The 27,677-nt window shown below is 44.1% G+C and overlaps 1 protein-coding gene and 1 long non-coding RNA gene across 3 annotated transcripts in view; one reads left to right on the top strand and one right to left on the bottom strand.

Moving 5' to 3' along the window:
* Positions 1-4,344: 4,344 nt before the first annotated feature.
* Positions 4,345-5,428, bottom strand: LOC128142203 (uncharacterized). The gene is made up of 2 exons (XR_008235314.1): positions 5,324-5,428; positions 4,345-4,465 (listed from the first exon to the last, which is right to left on the bottom strand). It is a non-coding gene; the product is annotated as an uncharacterized LOC128142203 (long non-coding RNA).
* Positions 5,429-5,498: 70 nt separating this feature from the next.
* EGFR (epidermal growth factor receptor) overlaps positions 5,499-27,677 on the top strand; it is a 167,650-nt gene continuing 145,471 nt past the window's right edge. The window contains exon 1 of one of the 2 annotated variants that reach the window (XM_052795503.1): positions 5,499-5,982. In XM_052795503.1, the coding sequence (XP_052651463.1) occupies positions 5,877-5,982 (106 nt within the window). In that variant the 5' untranslated portion in view covers positions 5,499-5,876. The remainder of the gene's footprint in view (positions 5,983-27,677) is intronic. The other variant, XM_052795494.1, reaches the window with a different exon arrangement.

The following is a 27,677-nucleotide window of genomic DNA, read 5'->3' on the forward strand; positions in this document are numbered from 1 at the left end:
TTGCTGTATTTGCATGTGGTATTGAACTTCGGGTGGGAGCTGGGCAGGGGTAGATCAAAGGACTTTACTGAGAAGGGAAGGGATGGGGCAGGATAAGCACAACCAGCCCCAGCCAACCACCACACCTGAGCTCCCCTTCATGGCGCTTTTACTCTTCTCCGAAGTTCAGGGCACCGGCTTGTGCCTTGTTGTCCCCCTTTCTTTGTCACTGTGGACATACGTGGGCTATGACAGCCTATGCAGCGGGTCAGGAATTTGGTGAGCAAGGTTATAAAGCTCCTTCTTCGCTTGTGCAGAATGGACAGTGAGAGTAATGCAATTAGCAGTTTTAGTGTTCATAATCAGACACGTACCATTACTAGTCACCCATCTTGAACAACCATATGGTGTCATCTGGTGACGTTAGCTCTGCTTCTACTGACATCCGATTTATTGTATTTGCTGCAGGCATACAAAGATGTGTGATTTCTGGTTGAGCAAAAGAGTATATGTAGTACAGTAATATCGGCGTAAGTCACCCTAACAAAGTACAGAAATAAGGCAGAAGCTTGTTTCTATGTAGGAAGCTACTGCACTGTTTGGTAACAAAGATTTTGGATATAACATACATCATTCCATCACAGTATCAGTCCTTATGTCCTTGCACATACAAACGCTAAAACTTACTTAGGTAAGAAGATAGCAAGAAATGCCTAGCTTCAGGATTTGTTAAAGTATGTGACAAACCACAGTAGTCCCTGCATGATGTTACAAACACCAAAGCGATGGATGCTTTTAAGCAGGAAAATTTATTCTACCCTTTGAAATGATCTATTAGATAGCAATGGAGATGCCATATTCCCCAGCAGTTCAGTAGAGATTTTGCAAGAGGGGAAATAATAACTATATGGGAATTAAAACTACATACTTTTGTCAACATAGTATAATTATTCCCATGATACCCTGATAACATTGTTCAGTTTATGTTATGAATTCTAATGTTTATCTTCAGTACTGAAAGAATTTGCTATAACCTTTTTTTGTTTCTTGTAATTATTTTAGATGTTAATCAAAATGTACAAAGCATTATTTTTTTTTTTTATTTTCTGCTTTATACTGGACAAAAATTGGGGGTCTTTTCAAAGAGAAGCCATAATTCAGAGAATAGATAGCTAGCACTTTCTCCTGTGCAATGGGTGGCAACAAGATCTTTGGGTACTAAAACCCACTGCAGCCACACAGTTTTTATTTTTATATTTCCTTTTTTGTTGCCTACTTTCATTAGTGAATAAGCTGATGCTGCAAATCCCTATCAGAGCTTAAAACATTTTAAAAGTCTGTTTCTGAGTTAAGTGCAACTTCCCTAGAAAATGCGACATGGAACTTGGTGACTGAGATGACAGATAAAACCTGGCTGTGAAAAAAATAAAGAACATGTAGGAACCCTCCTGAGATAACACCATGGTCATGTGTTGAAATACTGGCTGTGCAATTTACTATAATTAAGGTTTAATTCCAGCACCCATGTGTGTGTTGGTTTTGCCCTTTCTAGGTGCTGTTATACAAACAAACAGTGTTAAGAGAAGGGAAAGAGAATCTGAGTGTGTAAGAATACATACATTTTCATCAGGGACACTCTCTAGAAGCAGCATGATCTGAGGAGGTTTAAATACAATGTTTGGTATAAACAGCTCTTGAGTGATAACCCTAGCTCTGCCACTAACACTCTGCCCAAGGCAAATTATTTTACTTCTATAAAATGGAAATGATAGCTACTAACCTGCTTTACAGGAGATTTGCGAAGATAAATTAGTTAATGTTTGTGCAATGTTTTCAACATGCAAAGTGCCATAAAGCTCCGTGAATTATTACCTCAGTCTGCCTTAAAACATCAGCGAGGAGTCACAGAATACAAACTACACTGCAAACCACAATGTCCACAATCTCAAACACCATGCAGATGATATCTGAGCAAGCGGGACTGTAAAACCCGGCTAATTCAGCACAACTTAATTTATTCTCTTCCAGTAAAAAGCCTGCCCTTTAAATCACTTTTGCAACATGCAGAGAAGACCTGTTGTTGCCATCGAGGAACAGTTGCTGATGGATTTTTTTGGAGGGGCAAACGCTGACCCACTTCTCAGTGGATAATGAAAACCAACACATTTTTTTGTTTCATTCAAGGAAAGGACCCAGCAGCAGGGATTTCTTTACTTTTGAAGGGATTTTGAGATTCTATTCTGTTTTGAGGGAATGTGGAAGAGAGAGGATAATTAATCCTGCTTTTTCCACTGATAGGGAAATCAGTTATTCATCCTCTTATAGTTACTTCTTTCCATGTGTGGCAAAGTAATCAGCTCAGCGGCGCAGGCAAGTGGCAGTGAGCAATCGCAGTTCAGTTCTGCAATCCGGCAGTATCTTCGTGTGAAGGAACTACTAGCTTACATGGACTTTATTTCACAGGTCAGCATGTTTATGCTTAATATATAGAAGACGGGGGATATATACATACTATAAAGCAAGCCAGCCAAAAGAAAGCTGAAGCAAGTTGTTGCAAGTTGTTGCATTTAGTGTGATATTCTCACTGTGCGCTATCAATTTAAAAATTGGTGGTCAAAAGGTTGGCCTTTGTCCCATAACCTTTGATCCATGCACACATGCAGCTGGTAATAAAAGTTTTGCAATATGAATATTGCATGCCCTCGGTAAAATTCATGTAGTTACATTAGCTTCAAAGGAGTTATACCAAAGGCAGTCACTGGGTATGTGACCAGCTGTTTCGGGAAAATGTCATGTTTGAATTCAAACTGTTTCAGAAATTGTTCTGTTGTGTAAAAAAGGCCTGAAAGCCCTGCCTGTGATCATAAGCATTTCAAACCTCAGTCTTAGAGTCTCTTTATGTATCTCATGACCTTGGCAAGTAGAGCACAGATGCCATGAAAGTAACACATTTGTGCTCAAAAAGGTGGGAGGACGGAATTCATGGCAGCTTGCTGCGCAGCCCCTTCAGCAGTACTGCACTGCCAGCAGCAGATGAGAGTCTCCTGTAGTGGATATCTGCAGTGTGGGAAAGAAAATTTAAAGGGGAATTTGCCTAGTCTTCCCTTGCCCATCATGTCAGGAATGAAGGAGGCGTTTAGCTAGGATCAAATTCTTGGGTTTATGTGCATTTATGGAAGGACAGTACGTGATGGGAGGTGAAGCAACTACGAAATGTTCCTGCTCAGTATAGCAGGTAGAATCACAGTTGCACAAAAAATTCTGCAAAGCAAGTATTTGTTCTTTAGCATGTTAGGACAGGACTTGGACAAGTTTCTCCACTGAATTCATATGCAAAAGATGTTTTCTTTTTTTTCTTAAGTTTAGTTTGTTTTTCAATTGTCACTTTGAATCCTATCTTTTTCTAGATTTTAAAAACTCCATTGCCTTCCATAGTGGTAGCTTGATGCTCAACATGCATGTCTAGGGGCACAAGTCTTTTATTTAGTATTTATCTACAGAACTGATTTGAGGTTCCTTTCTTGGTTGTCTTAATTGCGTTTCCTTTCTCATAATGCAAGCTGCAATCATTAGTGTGTTCTGAGGATGCTCTTCAAATCCTCCCTCCCCAGAATTTGATCGTTTTTTCCTGCTCCTCTCATTTTTAAAGATCCTTCTATTTGTATAAATAAATGAAAATGCATCACATACATGAATGTTTATGAAGTTGCACTGTGTGAGCATCTCTGAAGCAAATTGCATTAATGTTGTATTGTAAGCCCAGATTCTGCCCTCAGTTACAGCCTTGAAACAAATCGTATGAGTAGAGTTCCTGTTACTAATGTCTGAGTTTACTTCAAAGTACATCTTTCACATTATTTACAAAATATAATCAAACCAGAACGTCAGCTACAGCATACAAAAGCTGACTTGTAACCCAATTCCTCTTAATAAATGATTACAGGCATGGCGGGATGATACCTGGTTAAAGGCATGTGGTCAGGCATTGGTTTTTGTGCTAGGATAAGTAAATGGGATGGTGGTTTTCTCTGCCTAGTTAGGACAGTAACTAGTTAAACTATCAGAAAAAGATTGTACAGAGGAAGTTGACTGGTAGGAGAAAAGTAATGCCTGTCTCAGAGGAACATGCATCACAGAGGAAAGTCAAGATACACTCAGAGGCTATTTTGCAATCTATTGTGTTCCAGTACCCTGTGACAGACACAGGCATTTAGCATGTCATCTCCCAAAACTCCTGTCACTCTGGACTTCAGTTCTGGAGTTCCCAGTTAATCATAACAGTTCTAAGGCTTCATATCCTATTGACTGTGTGACCCAAGTCTTCACAAGAGCTTTCCAAAGAAATTGCCACCAGCATTTAACAAGTTTGTATGTTGAATCATGATTTACTCAGAGAGATCCCAGCCCAGACAAGTGACACTTCTATGTCCTATTTATGTGCCTGAGTGACAAGACGGTGCTTCCTCCCACTTTCCAGAGGAGCAGCCTGTTAAAAAAAAAAGAGACTGTAACCATAAGCATATTTTACTGAATACTGAAAAGCTTGGGTTTGCCTCTCGGAGCGGAAAGATGTCGCGGGGCAAGGAGCACCATGCATGTACTCCTTTGCTTAACGTCTGTGGGTCTGTGGATGTCCCCGGAGCACCTCAAGAACACTTATATTATTGCGTGTTTATTAAGTTGTTACGTGGAGCAAGGAGCCCCTTCTCACTGCCACTGCAGGGGAATAGAAACGGTATGCACAGATACGGACCCTCTTATCCTTGTGCTAAAACAAGCATAGAAACAGTGCGGTTTTATTTCACGCACACACCTGGCCTCGCAAGCACTGGGCGTAAAATGCCCTGAACGAGAACAGGACTGTTTGTAGGGACGCCCAGTGGGCTCCGCTGATTTGGGGGGGGGGGGGGCAGAAAGGAGGGCCAGAGCCCCGGTAGATGCGCCCCTGAGGGAGCCGATTTAACCTCCGGAGCCGCTTCGTGGTTGCTGCTCCCCGCTAAAGCGCCTCAGCCCTTCCTTGCCCTCACTCCCTCCCTGGGGGCTGCAGGGACCCGGCGGGGGGACGGGACAGGACAGGGTTTCTGCTGCAAAACGCCCCGGGGAACCCGCGCTGCTGCACAGACGCTGTCCCCCCCGCGGGGACCCGGCCTCCCCCCGGGAGGCGACACGCGGCGGGGGGGGGAGAGGAGGGGCGGAGGCTGTGCCGGGGCCACGCCGCTTTTTTGCGAGCAGCGGCGCAAATGCAAGCTCATGCCCTTGGCAGCTGCCGGGCAGGGGCCACCGGGGAGCGGGGCATCCCCCCACCCTCTAGAGCAAGCAGTTAGACTGTCCCCTCTCCACTCACCCCCTCCTCTCGTCCTGTATCCCGGGACAGGTGACGGGTCCGTCCCTTCCCCACCTGGGCGGGGAAGGCGCCGCCGGTTCCTCCTCCCCCCTTCTCCTTGCTCCCGCCCCATCCTCCTCCTCCTCCTCCTCCTCGGCGTCCCCAGAGGGAGCCCCTGCGCTCCGCGGCCGGGCGGAGAGCGCAGCCGGGCGCGCCCCGTCCCGCAGCCGGCTCCAGCCGCTCCGCAAGCCCCTGCGCACCCGCCGCCGCCGCCTGCAGCGGGAGGAGCAGAGGGAGGAGGAGGAGGAGGAGGGAGGAGGAAGAGGAGGAAGGCAGCAGCCCGCCCGCAGCCGGGCACGCACGTGTGCGCGCAAGCCCTCGACGGCCGCCCTCCAGCATGCTGCGCGGAGCCGCGCGGGGCAGAGCGGCGGCGCGGAGCTGATCGCGGCCGCGGGAGGAGAGCAGAGCAGAGCAGAGCGGAGGAGCGGCTCCGCGGAAACCTCCGTGCGCTTCGTCCCGTCCGACCTCTCCCCCCCCCCCCCCCCCGCCTCCGAGGGAGCGGCGGTCCCGCAGCATGGGCGGCCGCAGCCCCCTCGCTGCCGTCGGGCCCCGCGGGGCCGCTGTCCTGGTGCTGCTGCTGGGGCGCGTCGCCTTCTGCTCCGCCGTGGAGGAAAAGAAAGGTAAGGGGGGGCGCGGGGGGGGGGGGGGCGAAGGGGGGGGGGGGTCCCGCCGCCGCCGCCGCTTCGCCGGCGGCGCCCCGTGGGACCGCGGGAGCCGAGGCTGCGGGCGGCGGCGCGTCGCGGCCTCCCGTGGGGAGCGGCGGAGGGAAAGTCCCAACTACTTTCCTTGAGGGAAAAAAAAAAAAAAAGCAGAGACAGAGAGGAGAAAGGGGAAAAAACCCAAACCTATAGCAGCGATCACGCAGCTCTGACTTCCTGATTCTAGGTTTATTTTCTTTTGTGGGGGTGGAGGAAATAAAAGGGAATAAGCCTTGGCACATCTCGTCGGTCGTGCTTCTCTCCTGTCGTGTTTCTTTTTCTTCTTTCCCACCCTTCCCGCGTTGCCCAATCGCTCCCCGGAGCGCGGTGCCCGGCCGGGCGGCGGGCTCAGCCCCGCACCGCCCCGCACCGCCGCTGCCGGCACCCCCGCGGTGGCGGCCGGGAAAAGCCGCGCAGCCCCGGAGTAAGCACCGCTCCGGTAACCCCCGCCTGCCGCCCTGACCCGCACACCTCCGCTTGTCCTGTTAAAAAGAAAAAAAAAAAAAAAGAAAAAAAAGTATACACCTGGGAAGGCGGGGGGGTGGGGGTGGCGTGGAAAGAGGGGAAACTTCAGGTGGGTTCTGGCTCCCCAGTTATTAAAAAGCAGGGCGATTTATCCCTGCCTGACCCGGCGTGAAGAAGCCGTCCCGACTCTGCCGGCGCGGTGACCGCCCGGCCCGGCGGTGCGTGGGAACGGCGCGGAGCGGGCGCCTCCGGCTCGGGTTCGCTGGTGGGGGCTGGTGGTTTGGGGTTTGGTTTTGGGTTTGGGTTGGTTCTTTTTTTTTTTGAGAAACTGGTTTAGAGGGTGAGAAAACGTTTCTGGCTGGTCGGATCCGTCGTTTGTTTTTTTTTTTTCTCTCTGTGTGGTGCTCTCTTTTGTGAGTTTGGAGAGCAGGCCCCGGCTGCTGTTCCAGGCAGAGTGCAGTCCTCTTTATCTTGGAAATCTGCCAGCCAGGGAAAAATGCAGATTTGGGTGGTGTGGATTGGGTTGGTTTTTTTTTTCCTTTCTTTCTTTTTAAAGAAAAAGTGGGAGAAGAGAATTAATAGTTTTTAGAAGGGCTGATGCATGGCATAAAGCAACCGAGTTAGTCTTTCGTGACTGTGGACAGTACAACCGCCCTGAAAGGGAGAAACACCCCATCCAAAAGAACTAGTTGCACAACCTTTAAAAAGTGGAGAGATTTTCTTGTTCCAGAAATCAAGTTCATACCTGTTGTTGACGTAACATGGGCAGTTTTTCTTTCCCGGTTTTCTTTTTCTTCTTTCTTTTTTCCCTCATCCTTTGAAAATGATGAGAAGCAGGGTGATTCCATCTGCTGTGCTTGTGTTATAAGTCTTTTGAGATGCAGCCTCAGGTGCATATGCCCTGTAGAATATAGAAAGTGTGAGGAGAAATACCGTGTTATAGTGTTCAATTCTGTGTCTCATAAACTTAGGAGGGTGCCAGTTATTTGAGGATTGCTAAATAATCAACAGCTAAGTGATAAACCCAATAGAGATTACTCTCAGTATGTTCTGTCAGCAGGTAACTGTTCCTCTGTGGAGAGCTAGAGGCTCAGTGGCAGAGGTGAGGGCAGAAGAATTTCTTCAGGAAGCATTAATCAATCGATTGGTCATTGTTAGTTTCTCCCCACGCTTAAGGATAAGCAAGAAAATGAGTCAGGGGTACAAAATGAAGCGGCATTTGAGAATTGCGAGATACTGGTTTGAAGCAACAGGTCCAACAGGTAATAGAGCATCAGTGTATGTTGTGACCTGCCTCCTTGGTCAAGTGATAGGGCCTAGCATCAGAATTCAGAGTAATTCTGGAAGTAAATGTGCTGTAATAAATATATGCAACACTCTTGAGTTTTAAGACCAAATTCTGTGGATTTTAAAGTTCAAATCACATATGAAATTACACTTTTAAAAATTTCAACCTGATTTGTTCTATTACTAAAAAGAGGAGATGTCTCAAAAAAAAAAAAAGTACCTGGGCAAATGTTGTTTTTGTTAGAAGAATGTGAGAATCAACCTATAGAATCTGATCAACATAATGTTTGAATGGAAATTTAAATACAATTTTGTTTTTTCCCAAACTTTTAGAATGAGGTTTTTGAATGTGGATGAGAAAAAACTGGTTTAGTTATAACATGGTAGTCACTAAGATACAACCCCCTCGCCCCCCAGTTGTGCATATTCCAGAACCAAACAGCATTGCTGGAAACTGAAGTACACTCACAGGGATCGATACCTGCCTCTCTCTGTTATCTACCTGCTCTGATGTTGACCCACATTAACCACAGTGGAACTAATCCGGATTTCCAGTAATGTACCCCGGATGGCCTGCTCGGTGGTACCCGAGACAAATACCTGCGACAGCCGGCGTGCCACTTACGCAGGATGCGTTTGACCCATGTCCGTTTTGTGTGGCAATGCTCGGTGACAGTGCTACAGTTAAGCGAACTGCTTTTTGTTGCTATATATTGGTTTTATATCGCTAGTTTTGATCTGTAGCTGCAGCCGTTGTGGGATGGGAGTGTGCCGCTCCATGTTGGGAGCGTGCATGCAAGCATTCTGCGCAGCTCGGGAGCTGCAGAAGTCGGCTGCGATGGCCTTCTGTACCAGATGTCTTACATTGCTCCCTGAAAAACAAAGGAAAACTCAAGTTCCTTAAGGATGTTGAAGTATTCATTTTCACATGACATGAAAAAGCTCCATCTAATATCCTGTGCAGTGTTTATGTGTGGGCTACATGTGTACTGCTATTATGTATTGCTGCCCTTTACATTGTTTTGTAGTGTCTGCACTGTATATTATTCTGTACTTACTTGTGACAGATGTATACAGGTAGACTAATCTTTGTGGGTTGTATAGGGCTTGATCCGGTTATGAGCAGGCATCCAGTGACTTTTCAGATGCCCTCCTGTGTAACCTGGCTGCTGCTCCGTGGGAGCAGAGATTGCTGCTACGCTGTTCTGTCATTCCTGTATTTGTATTATCCTGGTGCAGGTGGAGTTTTCTCTCTGGAGACAGGAGCGAATATATGTGTGTGTGTAGGTATTCGGTTATTATCTAAAGTCTTGTCTATGCACCCATTCATTTTTTTTGTTCTCCTTGGTAAATGACTGAACATTTTTGGATTTGGAAACTAAAATAAATCTGTGCAGCCTTGGTAGCGAATGCAGTTAGAGATATGGAAATTTAGACACTGATATGGTCCAATTTGGTGAGATAATATAATTAAATAAGTAGTCCTGAGTATAGACCTGCTCTTACTCCAGTGCCGCAGTGTGTGAATGATTAAGAACAAAACCCAAATCCCATCATTAAGGGCAATTTCTGACAAGCAGGGAAGGGACGGTAAAGTGCCAGCAGTCATCTCCTTAATTTGAGTAATCTGCAAAATACAGTGGCTAGGTGAAAAACTTACAAAAGAGATTGGCCTCTCAGCAAAGTGTTGTGTGTATGGTGAGCAGACTACACGCTGAAGTGACAGTAAATACAAATGTGTTATTTCTTGTGTCAAGAGTATATTAAGAGAGTTGCAGATAAATAAGAAATCAAGATCAATGCCCTGGAGACTTTACAATCAGAGTAGTCCATTGTAATTTATTTGTTAATTTATAGAGAGAGACTTTCAGGGAGTGTCACACAATGCCATTATGGTCCTCAGGGCTCACTTTTGCATTTGAGTATCCATGTATCAGTGAAATCACTGGGATATGCTAGCTTTAGCAGCAAGATAGCTGACTAGCCAAACCAGTTCCTTCAGAAGGTGTCCTTATCTTCCTTGAGCACAAACTGCCTTTGCTTAATAGCTCTTCGGAAACAAGCCTACTGAAAAGTTTACTTCATTTTAGGGAGGACGACAATACCTTCACGGAATGGTTTTGCATAGAAACTGTTGATATTGGTGCAAACTCCTGGATTAGTCCAAGTTTCGGTAGTATGTGTGCATCAGAGGGTAAAGTCACCCTGCGTATGTGAGTGGAGTATCCCAGTAAGAACTAACATACATTCAAAATTAGCAGTCAGCGTGTTATGTGATAAGCATTGGCGTTTACACGTATGAGAACTCTTGTCAAATCTCATGTTAGATGGATCTGTATTGCAAAAGGGCTTGTGTAATGCAAATGTGCTTGTACTGTCAGAGAAATGCTTTGACTTGTAGAACCTTAATTGGGGGAGCCAGAATTGGCTGTACCCACAAAAGCATCCTCTGGCCAGTCTACATTAGGAGCACTTGCTGGGGTGACCTGGCTGACAAACCTTTATAATTTAGACGAGTCGAAACAGGGGTGAGGTCTATCTAATTCCGTAAAAAGATGACCTGCTAGCTAGAGTAGTTGTTATTTTGGAAGTGTGTGTGAATTGCATTAGGCATCTTCTATTTGTGTTTATAATGTCTCAAAACCTGATTGTGCTGTACTGCTCTCCTTGAGCATCTGCCAGGGAAAAATGTAGTTCTGTCGGTCAGGGCTCAGCTGGCACAGCAATCGCACTCAACCCAGCTAGGATTTTGCTAGTTTTAGCAAAAAGGGAAAGTTATAAGGAAAGGCAGCAGAGCTTTTATTTCCTGCTCAGTGGAAGGCATGTTCTCGCTTTTCGTTTCCCGGATTTGCTCTGTAGCAGTCATAGAAGGTGTGTAGCCTCCAATGAATACTCAAGCAGCAGTTATTGCTGTGACGGGGATAGTCACCTGCCTTGCTCTCGCCTCCAGGTGAGCTTGAGCAACACGTCTTGCCGTAAGTGCAGTTGGAGAAGTTAGTGTAGAATTTGCCTCTCTGGGTCCTAAGCAGCGCTTCACCCAGCACCTGTGATGGGGGCGATGACCAGGAGCTGTGTGGCGCTGAGGTCTACAGCAGGAGAGTGGGAATAATGACGAGGGATTAGCCGATGGGCCTTCACCTCTGCGATGCACCCTTCAAATGAGGCTGATGCAATGCCACAAGTCCCCTGGTCTGGGTGACGAGGGTGGGATAAAAGCTGTGTTGGATGTGACTCATCAGAAGTCCTCTGTTCCTGAGGACCGCTGCTGTTCCTACCTGTTGCCTCTGGAGAGGTCGTGAGAGGCATGAGGACATGGGGAGCCAGCACCATGGATTTATCAGCAGTGTGTAGGTGTGGGTAGAAAGTGTTCAGGTGAATTTTTTTTGCCAGGAATTAACGGTACGCAGGGTGGAAATCCACTGCTTGATGTTTTGTGTGGACTCTGACATTTGTTGTTCAGCTTGGTACAGTACATGCTGACCCTGAAATACATATTGATTTGACATTCTCCTATGCCCCTTCACTTCCAGGAACGCTTTATTAGTAGGTGCAGTATGAGATCTAGTATTGTTTCTGCCCATTCTGGTTTTTGATGTGTTACCTCTTGGCTTCCAGCTACAGCAAACGGGACTGTAATACTTTTTTTAGGACTGAATTCTGCTGACCTAACAGTATTGAGTAATAGTATATTTTTTTTTCTTCAGAAATAGTTACAGAACATTTGGCGTGAATATGGGCAGCAGAAGTCATTCCTAAAGGAAATGTGCAAAAAAAAGATGTACTTCTCTGTACAGAGAAGTTGTACCAAAATAAATGTCTATTCCTGCTGAAGAAGGTTGTTATTTATTAAGAGCTATGACATGCCTTCCTAGTTTGTTTTATAGGGAGAATGTGTAGGTGTGGGTCTTGTGCTCTCTGTGCTTAATAATGTTGTTGAGGGTTGCTCACAAGGAGGAAGTGTGAGAAACCCGCTTGTATCGTGTGTTTGAACAGGAGAACTTTCTGATGACCAGAGTGAAAAGATGAGGCCGTGTCGGTTGGCCATTGAGCTAAAAAGTACACGTGCTACCACGCTGCACCTTTTAAATTTTTTTAAAGAACAGAAGGCATTGCTAGGAGAGAGCAGCACTGGATTTATGTAGCCCATGAAGGCGTGCGGTGTGCAAGCTTTCATTTTGAAGTTTTAATGCAAAGTGTGTTTTGCCTGTTGACAGATCTGTGCAAGGCAGATGCAAGGTTCCTCCTCCTGCCAGCATGCCTTCTCCTGCCCAACACATCTGCGTACATGAAAGTAAACATCTACGTGTTCGCGTGCATGTCGTACTACTAGAGTGCATCAAATCACGGGTGGGTTTTGTTTGTTTCAGTGGTTGAAGAGAAGAAAAAAACAACTGGAAAAAAGGAATAACTTCTAGTCAAATGAAACAAATGCTAGGGTGGTTCTAGTGAAGTGAAGGGAAAAAAAAAACCAAACCAACAACAAAACACCGACAAAACCCCCCTGTTTTAAGATAATTTGGAAGACTAAATTTGACCTGAGACCATTTCTTTTCTTTTTAAGTTGGGTAAGAAGGAAAATGAAATGCCGTTTGAAATGAAAATTTGCAGGTTTATTTTGAAAATACCAGAACACCACTTCATTTTCTTATGCCTCCCTCCCACTCAGTTTTTTGGCCAAGGCGTGTTTGCTGAGTTTGGCTCAAATTAATGAACTAACTTCAGTTTGCTTCTTCCCCCCCCAAAAACTAAAGGTCTTGGGAGTGGGGTAATCTGTCATTTACATACACATAAATAGCTCCGCTCCGATCTGGGTGAACGTTAAGTGGAAAGATAAATGCAGTCCAAAATGTTTGTGATCACTTTTTCCCATTTTCATCAAATGAAATAAAAATAATGCAATAATAGAAATAATGAAATATAATAAATAAATTTTTTAAAAAAGCTTGGTATCCATTACATCCCTGACCTACATATGTTTGGTGCCTTCACCATACCTTGCTAACTTCTGGCCAGAGTTGGAGCTGGAGGCTTGCAACCTCCTTGCTGGAGGTACACAAGCAGGCAGGCCGGGGCTTTGGGCAGGCGGCGTGAAAGCTGCCGAGCAGTAGCAATGCCCCAAGGGCTGGCCGTGCTTCTGTGTACGTTAAAAGCCTTCTCCTCCGTCTAGTGGTTACCACTCTGTGGTTCCTTTACCTTGCAAAGGTGCCACGTGAAGGGTGGGTGGCCTCCCCAGGTGTACCCTCCAGCTCCCTGGAAAAGTGGTGGGCTTGCCAGCCCCCTCCATCCCAAACCAAAGGAAAAAAAAGAATAAATAAAAATATGCAGGACCGGCAAAGGCGGTTTTGCCAGAACTGCTCTGCCAGAGTAGTCGGCTCCTCCTGGGGCATGGGGGCCAGTGGGGCCGGGCAAGTCGGCAGGGACCATGTCAGGCAGGATGTTTTCCGAGGAAGATGTGGAAGGAAGGAGGAAAGGATATAAACCAGCTGTCTTGATGACAGGATAGTAGTATTTTAGCTCTGGCTTTTATGAGAAGAAAATTATCAGTTTGTGGGAATGGGTTTTGTGTGCGTTTGGTAATCAAAATGCGGTGGCATAATCCCTGCCTTCCCGTCACCAGATTCAGCAGTAAATATGAAGATAACCAGAAGAGCCCTGGAAATCAGCCCCTCTTAGCACTGGGGCACTGCGAGTTCATGCAGCACTTCTCCTAGGTAGGGAAAAGTATTATTTTACCTATCAGGAGCCACGGGACTGGAGCCACGGAGGCTTTGAATGGTTGCCTGAGGCAGCACAGCTGGTCGCTGGCGAAGTTGCCTGCTAGGATTTTGGCCTCTCGCCCCACGCCCAAGCCAATGATAAACACTGCCTGGAGTTGAAGATAACCAACATCCTATTCGGGGCTTACTCGCAAGCTTTGAAATGATGTCTCATGCAGAGCATCGTTTCTCCTCTTTCCTGAAGGCCCTTCTGCGTGTCCTTCCCTGGGGACATGTCCCTTGACGGAGCCTGGCCGGAGCCTGGGCTGAGGTGACCTACGGTGGCATGCATCTGGCTTGGCTCCTTGCGACCGAAGTGTGCTCATTCCCCGCCTGTGGTAGGGCTCAGCATGCCTGGCCCCTTGTTCCACCGCCCCAGGGGAAGCCCCGGCACCTCCTGAAATAACAGCGGCGTGAGACAGCTGCAAATCAAGGTGGGGTGTAAACAACTGTAAAGTCTGAATTGTTTCCTAAATTATGCTTTCTACATAGCTGCAGCACAGTTGTGATGGCAGTTTTCATGTTTGCAAGGCCTAACTTAAAAAAACCAAAAAAACAAACAAAAGGAGACTATAGCTGCTTCTGTCTGGGGATATGTATATGCCCCCCCCCCCCATTAAGATCTGAGAGACATATGTGCACTTTGTGAATCAAATTCAGCTTTCAGGTCTGAGGTAGTAAACATTTTTTCTTGAGAGCTGTGTACTTAAATTCTGCAAAGTGCAATTACGGCTGCATGTGCAGTTCCCGATTGCTAAGCAATTCTCTGATCTTGGAAATACCAATTTTTTCCATTGCATTAATTAATACATTGCATTGTAACTCATTGAGTCTCTATTGTTTTTTTTTTTAATTCTTAAGTTCAAAATGCCTTTGTAGAACAATCGTGTTTTCTGAAGTTCACTCAGGAGGTAAGACTAAGGAAGGAGGCAGGGTTCAAGGAAGAAGCTTGTTTTAGCAGTTGGGTCAGTTATTTCAACAGTGCCTTTAGCAACGAAGTAAGAGGCTGTTTGCACAAATCAGTAACTAGTTCCCATGATTCAAGTTCATTCAAGTCATTTGAATAAATAAATGACTTCTAGTAAATGAGACAACCTCTGCAATTAGGATGGCATGCTGCATATTTCATGTTATTTATTATGTGGTTTTCAATAGATGTGATTAAGTTGGGTTACACTTGGAACGCTGGGTAGCATTTCAACACAAGCCACTTAACCAAAGCTTACATTAAAATGAGATACACATTTGTTTTGTACAGGTGGCATTGTGCTGTATCTTCAACACTTATGTTTTCGTATTAATTTTCCACGAGCAGATACTTAACAGGGAAAAGGAGTCACCTTGCCAAGTGCACCTCTGTTTTCTTTAATTGCAGTGAGGAATTCTCAAGCAGGTGCTTACCAAACATTTACAGTTTGCTGCAGTCTTAGCTTTCCTTCATGTCTTCCTGGGCCATCAGCTCCAATGGATGTGGCATAACCAGAGATGCAGAAAACTGCTTTTCTCAGATGTGCTCATGGATTACGCGCTATCCCTGGTGTTTCCAAGGGGATGTGCTTCATGGTTCACTTGCAGCTTCTGCTATTGGGTTTGGACTTGTGATGAGGCATGGTAATTCGGTGTAGAAGACAAGGAAGAAAAGGTCTTCCTGTCCTTTGTTTCCTAATGTCGTTATTTTGTAGTTTGTCTTAATTTTAAGTAGCTGTATTATGCAATCAAAAAATCCCATGTGGTTTTGGCATTGTGAAAGTAGTATTTAAAAAAAAATATGGTCACTTTACTGCTCTGTCATAACTGGTTATACCACATACAAAGCAATGTTGATTAATTTAAGAAAATACCACCTGAGCTATCAAAGGCAATAAGCAGCTCTGGCTGATGGTGCACTCTGGGGATATGGAGAATAGGTAAGATTTGGGGACCTGCTGGCCCGATAAGCGTCTGCTCTATTCAGGAGAAAATTTTGCAATCGTGTTTCTTTCCAACTTTTTCACTTAATATAACATAAAAGATACATAAGACACTAGGCATACCTATTCGATAAAAAAAGCCTTTCAAAATAATGAAGATACCAGATCTTCAGTGCCAGATAAAAATAACATTTTGCATATGTGATCACTGTTTTTTCTTCTGCAAGTAGAAGTTACCAGTTCTTCTACCTGAAGGTGTTGGTGGTAAACTCTGCACAAACTATGACTTTGGAAGCTGGAAAAAAAAATCCTTCTTTACTCCCTTTAATCATTGGGAAGGGAAAGCTGTTGTAAGAGCAGATGTGACTAATGTTTGACAGGCTTGCTTCTCATGTGTTAAATCTGAAGGTACAGAGATCATCTACTGGGCATGTGAAGACAAGGAAACCTTCCCCACAAAAAAGTGGTGGGGAGATGTCCTCAAGTCCCTGAGTGCGAGCCCATCAGTGGTTGGCACGACATTCTTGGGAACTGCTGAACAGAAAGTGCCTTTAGTCAAAAGCTGTTAAATGTGTGGAGTGTTTTTTTCTCCTCCATTTTTATTGCAGCCTGTTTCTCATGAATGGAAACTTGACATTCTCACTTGTTGAACAGGATTCAATTTGTTTTGCTGCTCTTCAGACTAGTTTTGCACCAAGTCCATCCCTTCCCCCCTCCCTGTTAAAAACAAACAGAAAACCCCAAGTGAAAAACCGATGAAACCAGAACAAAACAAACCAATTTTTTGGAAAGAGAAGTGTTAGTTGGCAAACTCCCGACTCTGGAAGCTGTTTTGTCACAGCTAGACCATAATTGAAGCTGTTGGGCCTCCGCATGAACATGGGTTTTGCACCACAGAGCAGTGTGTAGGACACGGGGCCCTTGGTGTTTGCTGAGAGTTGGGAAGTGGTGGAAGTGTGACTTCGTTTTCAGAGCCAGACTAAGGGAGGGAGGTCACTCCCTGAAAAACAAGCTGTCAGAAAACCTAGTAACAGCCCTATCTCCCCTTCCTCAGGTACTGATCCAGGTCTTTCCCAATGGAGACCTCCGGTATTGTGAACAGAAGATGAATTATGCCCAGGAAGAGTGTTTTTCCCTCTTCAGGTTCAATATTTGAATTCTGACTGGTATCTGATTGCTCACAGCAAGACTGTCCTTACCAAGGCACAATGGCTGGCAGGGCATTGAACGTCCATACAAGTGTTTGGCTTTCTAATGAAAAACTCTCTAGCTGGTCCTTGTGTACTCCTACATGTTGGGGACAGAGCACAGGCTTCTGTTTGAAGTTTCACTCGTGGAGCAGGGGAAAGTCAATGTTAGAATTGAGCTGGTGTCTTTGTGCAGCAGACTGAATGAAGTGCATGAGGCTTGCAAGGTGGTATCAGCTCCATGTTTTGCCTTTATTGTCATGGTTGTAGCATCTAGGTAGATATTGATGCCGTTATCACTTCCCCAAAATTAATGGCAGAAGTTCAGTCTTTGAGAGTAGGAGCAGGGTCAAGTATTTCTCAGCAGATCCAGAAAGGGAAACATGCAGTTCATACTTATGTTGCATGCTCAGCTTCCACCTACCTGGAAAGGACGATACGTAGTTGAGTTGCAGCAGTTTTAATTCAGTGTAAAAGGAAAAATGTGATGTCTTCCACTTGTAATTCCTAATCTGACCACTTGCAGTGAGGATGTCTGCAGTAGGAGGTGAAGTCAAAACTTGAGCATCTTCAGTTATCTGGTAGGATCTGATAATTTCTTAAAACATCTGTGTTAGGGTACATGCCCAATTAATGGGTCAATTTGATATTTGTCTTTTTGTTTGGGATTTGAAAGGATTATCATTGAAATGCTCTCTCATTTCCATCTGGTCTTCATAAAGTAATTAAGTGTTGAACAATGGTATTGTCAGTCTGTTTCCTACCTAATAAGATCTGTAAGGTGCTCTTGTTAATGATGTTGTTATTTCAGAGCTGCTCTTGTTCTCTCTTTCCTCCTTAATGAGGCAGATCCCCTAGGCAGCATCACTTTATCACAGTTGTCTGTGGTAGATGAACTAATCCAGCACCATGGAAGTTTGTGTTCATCAGTGTGTAAGGTGCTCCCATCAGTATGTGTGGATAATTCTCCCTGACACTGAAAAGATTTGTCAAGCGCAAAAAAGGAAGAACAGACCCTTTTTCTAAATGAAGATCATCTTGATTTGAACAGCAGCAGTCTGGTTTGCATCAATGAGCACATGGTATTCAGTGAATTAAGAGTAAAAATAGCTAATTAACACCTTCTCTGTTTCTTTTGCATCTGGTCATTAGTACTATGAACCAAATTAATTCATGATAGCATAGGGCATGGAAGGTGCAAATGCCAAGGTCAGGTCAAGAACTTAATTCTTTGAGGTTCTGGAGAGAAATGTTCCCTTTTTTGTTGTATTGCCTGTTTCCCAGAGCTGCCTCCGTGTATCATGGAATTTAATATGTGTATGCTTGTATGCTCAGCTAATGTCTGTGTTTTGTATTTCATATGAAGAGAAAATCTGAATTGGTTATGGGCACTTGAAAGGGACTCGGGCTATTTTCTTCTGGTTTAGCATGGTACCGATTGGATCCTGTCTATGAACTAAACTCAAATACTGTTTCAAAGATTTGGATCATTTCAGAAATAGCAAACATATGACTTCTGAGTAAACAGACTAGTTATAATAGACAGGATTAGAAAATGGATTGTTCTGGGCCAACACTGTACTATTGAGAGTGATGATATCGTATTGGTAATTGCACTGTTGGGCTTAATGGCCCATAAACTTTGATAAAAGCTTTTGTAAAATTGTCAGCAATAATTCCCTCCATTGTTAGATTGCCAATGAACATCTTCAGCCCCTGGAATAAATTGCTACCATCAATTGTGTTTATGTAATTATATAAAATAAGACTTTCGTTCTGAAAGTGTAATAACTCAAATAAAAAAAAATAAAATAGCATCAGCTGAAAATTAATGGGTCAGGTCCACAACTGCTGTAACTGCGCAGAACTCTCTCACCTGGGTTGGGCCAGGGTAGGTTTACACCTGAAGCTGTAGTCCCATGTGTGGAGAATAGGCGCCTTTTCATTACCTCTGCCAAGCGCTCGCTAGGTCAGCAGAAATGGGCAATGTCGCTGCAGGTTTTGTATGAAAATTGAAAAACAGTTGAAGTTTACTATAGTTCTATTCTGTCGTTAGTTTTCTCTGTGGTTTTTTTAGCATGACAGTTATTAGAATGTGAACATTAAAAAGGTGTAATTACTTTCACAGGCATTAATATGCCATTCAAAAAAAAAAAGCAGAAGCACTTAAATTTTGTCCATAGCTTACAAGCTGTGTCAATGTATGGACCCTTTCAAATTGTTCTCACAGCTACTAACTTCCTACCTTTCCTTTTTTTCCCCTTCATCCCTTCCACATGATTGGTTAAATAACAAATTATCAGCCACAGTGTGATACAAAATGGGCTATAATCCAAAGTGGGAAGAGAAGGAAGTTCTCTTGCAAGAAAATAAATAGCACAGGGTATTTAACAGTGCATTAAGCAACATAGCTGTTAGACTGCACTGATAATACAGTGATGAGAGCAGGGAAATACTCTATATGTCATTAGTTTAGTCAAGCGGTGAATTGCTCTGGCTCCGATATTGTTGGTGATATTCAACATATCTAATGCAGATGCATTGATAATGCAAAGCACAGTGAAGAGTTGAACATGGACTTTCCACTTCTGCAGCATGGGATGCAAAGAAGGAGCTGCCTTACCTGCCTGCAGGTGGAGTTTCATTTTTATACTCTAGGGAGGAGGGGAACAGAAACGTTCCTATTGCTAAATAGGCACAGAGTCTGTCCTCCTAGAGTTATCGCTTGCCTGTGTTTATTTACTTAATTTTCTTTAGGGGGTGGCAGCAGAGGTAGGAACATATCCTGGGCCAATATGTTCTCCAGTCTCCACCTATGCAGCTTCAGGAGCGCTTTACCCCAGAAAAACATAATTCTTAAACTAATGATCCTGACTGGCCCACTGTCTGTGATAAAATTGCTTGCTCCATCTCCACCTTCCTGATGTATTTGGCAGCGGGTGGTAAAGTGGAATTCAAGGAGGGCCTCGAAGAGAGTCTGGCTCCCCAGCTTCAGAGCGTGCAGCTTTGAAGAAAACCACCGCAGCTACATGCAGGGGAGTCCATGGAAAAGGTAAAATCATGGAGAGCTGGAGGAGAAAGAAGAAAATCTGGAACTCTTGCTTCTCAATTACAGTAACACTGCAGCAGGGACATGCATCTTCTATAGAGGCTTGATCCAGCAAACCTTAGGCATAATATCCCTTTGAAGTCTATGGATATTTTGCCTGCCAGGACTGCAGGATCAGGTTTTTTTATTACTTTATTTGCCTAAGAAAACTCTTCTCATCTAGTTTGAAGGGAAAAACTGATATAGAATACCACACTGTGTTATATGAAGACTATGCCAAAAAGTAATTCTCCTGAAACAGAAGGTAAGATTAGAAATTATAATCACATCACAAGGTATTGTGGTGTCAGTGTTATAACTTGAAATGAGCCTTTTGCCTGGGTATGCTTAAAAGTAAGTCTAGTAAATACATATTCTGGTAATTGTCCTTCCACTTTCTTTTCCTAAAAAATTGTTTCCAGATATATCGTTGGATGGGATTAATATGGGTGAATTCTTTAGGTCGTGTAAAGTGGTGTGGCTTCAGCATTGCTTTCTGCCAGCCAAAGCAGTGATCTGATGATTTAGCAAAAAGGCAACGTCTCTAAACTTGCTGGAATGAACTTGATGGAGTTGAGTGGCATTTCACTTGCGCACTGGATGTGTTGGAGCCAAGACTTTTACATGGGAGTTCTTACAAAGAAGCATGTGTGTGCATGTGTATACATCTCTCTCTCTCTCAATTATTTACTATAGCCCTGAGATGATATGTTAATATGCAATTCTTAGTTTATAGAGGCCTCTGGCACTCTTGCTTTATACTTAAGGAAAAAAATGGTGTTACCGCAGCAACTGCTATACCACCTGGTACTGAAGCAGCTCCCGTCTATGTAGCACTTAGAAAAGTACATTAGACAGATTTTTAAAGTGCACGTAACTAGAGTGAGAGTAGGAACTTAACACTTGCTGAATGCTACAGTAAAAGGAGTTGAGAAAAGTTCTTAATGGAAATAATAGCAATAGCTCTGATCCAGCAAGCTGCTTTGGCAGATGCATTATTTCAAGTCTATGTGTGATCCCTTTGAAATCAGAGGAGTTGCTTATAGGCCTAGAGTTGGTACAGGTTCAGGAACCTTGTTGTACAGGGGACAAAAATGACATTGTTTAAGGGAGCGATGGTTTTGAGAAGCTCAAGTGGCGACACTTGTGTAGGGCGTGACTGGCGAGGGCAGATACTCGGCATTTCTCAACAATGAGCCACTGAAGATGATTGAAATGGAAGTAATGGGTAACTGGAAGTATCGGAAGTTTTGATTTGTGGGCGTGAGTTTTGGGCAAGGTTTCATATTACATTTGTGCATCACCTGTATTTGATAGCAAGGAAACGGTGTTGGGGTGTGTGCATTTAATGACGTTTTTCTGTCTCTTAAACCTTAATAAATAGACTTGCTGTCTATTCATAATGTGGTACATTATAAAAGTTTCTGTACAATAAAAAGTAATTGTTGTAGTTGAGGCAAGAGACCTAGGAAAGACTAGGAAAGGTTTTAAGCTAGTCTGGACTCTGTAAGACTATACCTTATCATTGAGAACCTAGTAGTGTAAGGTCAATATCCTATTCAGGAATTTTCCTTTTAAGATGCTGTGGTATAGGAAGACTTTCTATGCTAATGAATTTACTACATTTCTTTGTATTCTTAATCCCTATCAACTCTTAGAAACTGAGCTGAGTATCTGTGCATTAATAAAACTATGTGCTTAGAAAAAGCATACTTGGGATTATGAGGAATTACTTATTACTCTCGGTAGCACTGTGTTCACATGATTATTATTGATTACTGTTCTCTTGTGGACCTCCCCCACAGCCACTGTTTTTATCAGACTGCATAAAACAAAAGCACAAATGCAGTTTTCTAATTCTTGAAATAAAAAACAGAAAAATGCTATGCACGTATGCTGGTCCCTTTCCCTGTTGACAGAAATTTCTGGACAGCACCTTTAGTCTTTGAAAGTGTTTTGAAATCACCATATGGACAAAAATCTGCATAGGTGCTAATCCAAAACTGTGTAAAAATGAGTTCTGTGCTCTGCAGCCTGAATTTTAGTCTTGTCTACTACTGTTCACCAGTGAGCTATTGTTAGTTGTGAGATAAATGACGTGGGGGCCTGGAGGGAGCAACTCGTCTAGTGGTGTCTCTGCTCCTGCAGGGTTACTGTGCTCTCCCTGGTACGTTTCAGGGCTAGTCCTGGCGATCCACCTAAGGACAGGCAGTGCTGGGGATCTCGCATCCTTTCTCCCCCATCAGGGTCCTTAGCTGGGTAACTTAGGAGGGAGCATTGCAGAAGTTTGTCTCATCTGCTATAGCTGGATGTTCAGAGCTGAACCTAAGCCCTGGTGAAGCCAGGGTGCTGTTAAAATGCCTGTGAAAATTCACAAGTTTTGTGTGAAAGCTGTGTTGGCTTGGAAGGCAGCTGGCCCTTTCCCCTCCTAGACTGAGTCAGGTAGGCATGAACACTTAAAAGATCACTTTCGGATGATTCTGAACCTCTACTTTTTATGCTTTCACTGTGGTATAACCTCCAGCGCTTGAGGTGATATTCCTTCTCTGTAATTCCCATTCTGATCTTCACAGATACTCTCCCTTGATAAGTATCTTTATTGTCACTTGTACTTTAGGATGGTGGGGCAGGCTTATACTCTGTAACCATCCTACAGCCTCAGTACATTTTGTTTGAACAAATGCCAAAAGCACTTTGAAGTTCACCAAGTTAAAGGCAGTGACAGTGGCTGTATCCTGGGACTGGAAACTTTGCATGCAGCATCTTTGCGGTGCTGCCCAAAGGATAAGGAACGCTAAGCGAGGTGGACCCCAAGAAGTCTCTTCAGTAACTCAATTTAGTTCTGGTACAAATATGCCAGGGGGCTTCAGCTCATGAAAGATTTTCCATGCGTATTGCAGTACTGTATTAAATGAATAGATTTTTAGTGAAGGTATTCAGACATGTAACATGTATGATAATTTGCCTGAAACATAACAAAAAGAAGTCAATTTGTAGTCAAAAGTAGAATTTTTTAACGACGTATTTTGTTGTTTGTAGTCAGTGTTTTGAATGCACTGCAGCAATAATTAGGCAGGCAGTGATTTATCTCAGAAATGTACATACACCTTTAAAAATGCAACCTGTCTGCCTGATACCCAATTAATCCTCTGATGATAAACTCGATGTTACGTGGAGAATGCTTTCCAACACTAGCAGGATTTTTAAAAGCTGCTTTAGATGTATATTAAAAATGTTTTTGGAGACAGAGAGACAGAAAAGCTTAGAAGTCTGATGACTGTTTATCTGAAAGGAGTTCCCAGGGGCAGAGGAACTGGGTTCCCTGTTCATAGTGGTTTAACCAGGCAGGGAATTTATTTGGTCGTCTGCTCACAGAGACATTGAGGGGACAGTCTGTTTTAAAATTCAAAATCAAAGGCAGCAAGATTATTCCAGTACATGAAGTTCAGGGCCTTGTTTAAAGGATGCGGTGGTAGCTAGGGCTGATACCTGAAGACGTTTTCTCCCTAACTTGCAACCTATGCACAAAGTGAAAGCGAGTGACTGATGTCAGGGGGAGGAAGCTTCCCAAGGCTTAGAAAATTATTTCGTAGGCTCCATATTTCATTGCACCAAATTTATTTATAATGCTTGGTGCTCCTTGTTTAAAATGCATGTGTTCCCTTTCTGGGTTTCCTGATTGTATGCGATGCGGTATGCTAAAAAGAGAGGGCTTGCTTTAGCTATGGACTAAGTTAAACACCAGAGGCTTCTGACAGTCATATAAGAAAGTCTTTAGTTTGACAGCATAGTTTCATTTATAGGGAGGAATAGCAAACATTTACCTGTGCAGCTGGCAGCTGCATGGGCAGCTGTTATCTAAAGCTAACAGTACCTTTACATGCGCAGGAATGGAAGGGGAGAGTGTAAGTATAGCTGCAGCATTGTGCTATGAAAACACGAGGTCACATTCTGCCCTCAGGTAAACCTTCCACAGCCCTGCTGAAGTGCTGAGGTACTGTACTCAGGACTGAAAGTAGACCTGGGTCTGCAGCCAGGAAAAGCAGTGTTCAAAAGCAGGGATGCAAGTCTTTCAGGTTTGCTCCCAGTTTGGGCTGCCTGGCATAAAGGGCTTGCGGCAAAAAAAGCTGTTTGTCCTTTATGAATCCAAGCCCTTGTAGAGAAGTCCTATGCAGTACTCTTTCAATTACTTTTTGTTGTTTTGGGTATTTATTTCAGGCCACTGTGTAACTAACTGCACTAAAGAATTCTGCATGGAAATAATAATTAATCTGTTGCAGATAAAGCAAGGGATTTTCGTTTAGCGTCTCAGAGTAAGTGCTGGAAGAAGTATGGCCAAGAAAAAAATGCAGCAAGGAGAAGCTAAAATTACCTGAATTCAAGTATTAAATCTTCAGCAGGTTCTGGGTTTTGGGGAGGGGTGGGGGTTGGTTTTGGTTTTGTTTGGGTGGGTTGGACTGACTGTATAGGGATCAGAATAATGGATTTCCCATGAGGTAGTCAAAAGAGGATTATAAAATCAGGATCTGTGTATTAAAATTGTCTGCACTGTTATATAGATTTGATATGGTCTAAGCCCTGCCCCACTCCCAACCCCAAGTAATTGTACATAATCAAGAAATTACATGCTTCGATACAGGGCACACAGACTAAAGAAATTACATTTTTTTTCCTCTGGGCATTTACTTAGCCGTAAAACAAAGGGCGGGTGAAGCCGCAGCAGGATGTAAATGCTGGGGTCTTAAAAAGTGCCTGTCTGTGCATGTGTGGAAATTGCCACGAAATCCGGTGGTTTTGGGAAATGTGTCCATTGGTAATTGCCTCTGACTTTCCAAGGAGCAGGTAGGCACCAGCCAGGGCCAAGCACTACACGGGGGCTGCTGCTGGGTGGGAGATGCCCCCATGGGAGCCCCTCTCCAGGGGCGCTGGGGAGGAAGGGCTCTGCCTGCCCTGCAATTCCTGGCACCGCTCACAGCCTCGCATGCTGGCCCAGCTGCACGTTCGCTCTTTGGCCCCGGCTTGGCGGCTAGAGTGGTTCGAGTCTCCTTGATAAGCTGGAAGGTTGTGTTTGGGTTAGGCGTGATTCATGGTGTTAAAACTCGGCTGGGTGAGGGATTGCTTAACCTCTTCCTTAGGGTCCTCTTAATTTATCCATCGATAGCATTTTCTGGCAAAGTCTGTCAGGATTTGTAAGTTGTGGAGCAATAGAAAACAAAAAGGGGAAGAAAGAAAAAAAACAACTATTAAGCTTTGAACTACATGTTGTCTACAAACTGCCATTAGCCATAACTGTCTGTTTGTTAGTTCACAGCTTTGGGATATTCTGCTTTCATTAATATTGAGAATTAATCTGCACTGTGTTTTCCTGCAGCATTAGCAGCAATCCTTCTGCTGAATACAAATTAGATTTTTTGCTGCAGTCCAAATTCAACTATGGGTAGAGGTTTAAAGAGGATATTTATGGGACACCTGCACGGAGTAGTGGGTTCTGGTTTGGGTGTTTGGAAGGGTGGTATTTGGGGTTTTTTTGTTGTTGTTTGTTTGTTTGTTATTTTTTTTAAAGTGACACTACTTTCTGCAGCATGCCAGGATAGCAGGTGGGATATTTACATCTCCTTTCTTGCTTTCTTTTTTTAAAGCATTTGATCCCGTAGGGGCTTAGGACTTCATAGCGTATTTCCATCAAAAGAGAATTTGGTCCTTTTATATGTTGGCAAAATCTCAGGACAATAGTCGGTTTGCAGATCTTGCATCATTTCTGAATACAAAAGAGCTTTGTAAGCAAAAATTAGCCCTGCAATATCTGAGAAGCCTGGAAAAGGTGCTGAACAACTTCTGCGCTTAACTAATGTGTTAGAAGGATACTTGCAAACTGGCTGGATCAAGCCCTGAAGAAGGGGGATGTAGACTTCTCCCTGGCCAAGGAACCCAGTGCCAGTCTTGGGCGTGTTGTGTTTGCTTTCTTTTCTCCCAGGCCGAGATAGGCTTATTCCTTTGCCCAGCCACTTGCCTGTTGCCCTTGCCAGAAGTTTTCGGGTGGGTGAGCGCATGGAGGGCTGATTTGTGCCTCCGGATGAAGCTCCGAAGGAAGGAAAAGCAGCTTATAGCTGGGTAGTTTGGGCTTGCTTTCCCCCAGACAGCAGTGCCAGTTAATTCGCTGCCCCCAGGGTATTGGTACCTGCAGCCTTTTTCTTTGGGGTGAGCAGTGGAGAAGAGAAGAGCACCATGTGATGGCTGTCCATCATGTAATTTGATTCAAAAGGTGCTCCCTTCCCACAATCTTTATTTATTTTTAATTGATTTTTATTTAATTATGTGCATTGGACAGGCAAGACAAAATCCCCTTGATCTTTGTAGCATTTTGAAAATGAATGACAGTGAAAACATTTGTTCTTCAAGCTTCGTTTTGCATCTCGGCCCTGGGCCCCGTTTTATTGGCAATTTATATCCATTAGAAAGAGAAACAAGTCTCCACAGATCCTGTTATGTACAACAGCTTCCCATCTAAATTTGAAGCGTAATCATGCACAAACATTGACTTGACCAGTATTGCTAGTGGCCTTCATGTTAAGCGGATAGTTAAAAGCTTAATGACCCCTTTGAAACCAAGTGCTTGCTTTCTGTCACATATTGATGGTACTCTGTGAGGCCAGCAATTGAATTTTTTTTCTTCTCAGTGGTTTTCAGAAAACATTTCAACTGCTGGCACAGTTTGTCCGGTCCATTTCCCGCATTGGTTAAGATCGAGCTGTTTGGACAGGGCACATGGCCATGTGCCATCACAGCCTAGTGGGTTCATATAGCATCCTCAGGATTTCTTCTCAAATCTGGTGAACACTCATTAACTTGCTTTCCCAGTCATCGTGGCAAGAAGAGAAGTTGCCAGTTGGACGAGAAATTTATATGATTCAAAGGAAAATCCCTCAGGCCTAGGACCTATGTAGCATTGAATATTTTCCTTGGTGAACCTAGTCACCAGGAGGTCTGCTTGTGGTGAAGTCCGAGAAGTAAAGGCAGGGAGGCCGTAACACTTGAGTTGTTGCCCCTTGACTTTGTCCATAGTGGGCTTTTTGTTATATGGCTTAAGGGTGGAGAGGGCAAAAATTGCTAAGTACCTGGTTTCTAAGTATCTGTGATGAATGAAAAAGTAGTGCACAGAGGTCTAAAATGCAGCTGATTGAAAGAGTAGCTGGTTTGAGATTTGGTAATGGAACAAATTGCTGGAAGCTTTGGGATGAAGTACATAGGGACGCTCACTTTTTATGGCACTTAGCAGCAGTTTGGCACAGGAGTGTATAGCACAGACCAGATGCTCCATGCTTTTTACATAGGATTGGCACTTTAATGCTTTTAGTCTCCTGCTCCTACCAGACAAACGTCTGCATCACGCACTGGCCACCAGCTGAGGCCTTGGGCTGTTGGGTGAACATCTCCAGCTAAACACTGAGGAACCTGAACAAAAGCAAGTGAAGCTTTCGCACCTTGCTATTCATAGTTTCTCATCCCCTTATGAATTAAATTAATTTAATTAAAAAAGGCAGCTGGTAAAACCAAGAACATACTGAACTTGGCATTGGTCCTCTTGTGCAAGTCTGGGACTCATAAAAGACTTGGACACGGGATGAAGCACCTTCAGCGAGAGCCCCTGGCCGCTGCCCAGGACAGCTGCAGGGACACCGCAGCCTCCTCTGCCAAACAAGGGTGTTGCAATACACAGCCGCTCCTGAGCGCAGGGGGTCTTTCCCGCTAGCTGCCCTCTTCCATGGAAAAACATACTCCCAAAAGCAAAGACGGAGAGCCGTTCTCCTCCTGGGATCAGCCTGGGGGTCAGATAACATGTTTCGAGATGCCACGCTGCAGCCAAGAGATTGAATAAGCATTTAGATATATCGGTTCGCTCTTTGGGACACTTAACAACGGTTGC

The sequence above is a fragment of the Harpia harpyja genome, chromosome 1 (genome assembly GCF_026419915.1).
Source record: "Harpia harpyja isolate bHarHar1 chromosome 1, bHarHar1 primary haplotype, whole genome shotgun sequence".
NCBI lineage: Eukaryota > Metazoa > Chordata > Aves > Accipitriformes > Accipitridae > Harpia > Harpia harpyja.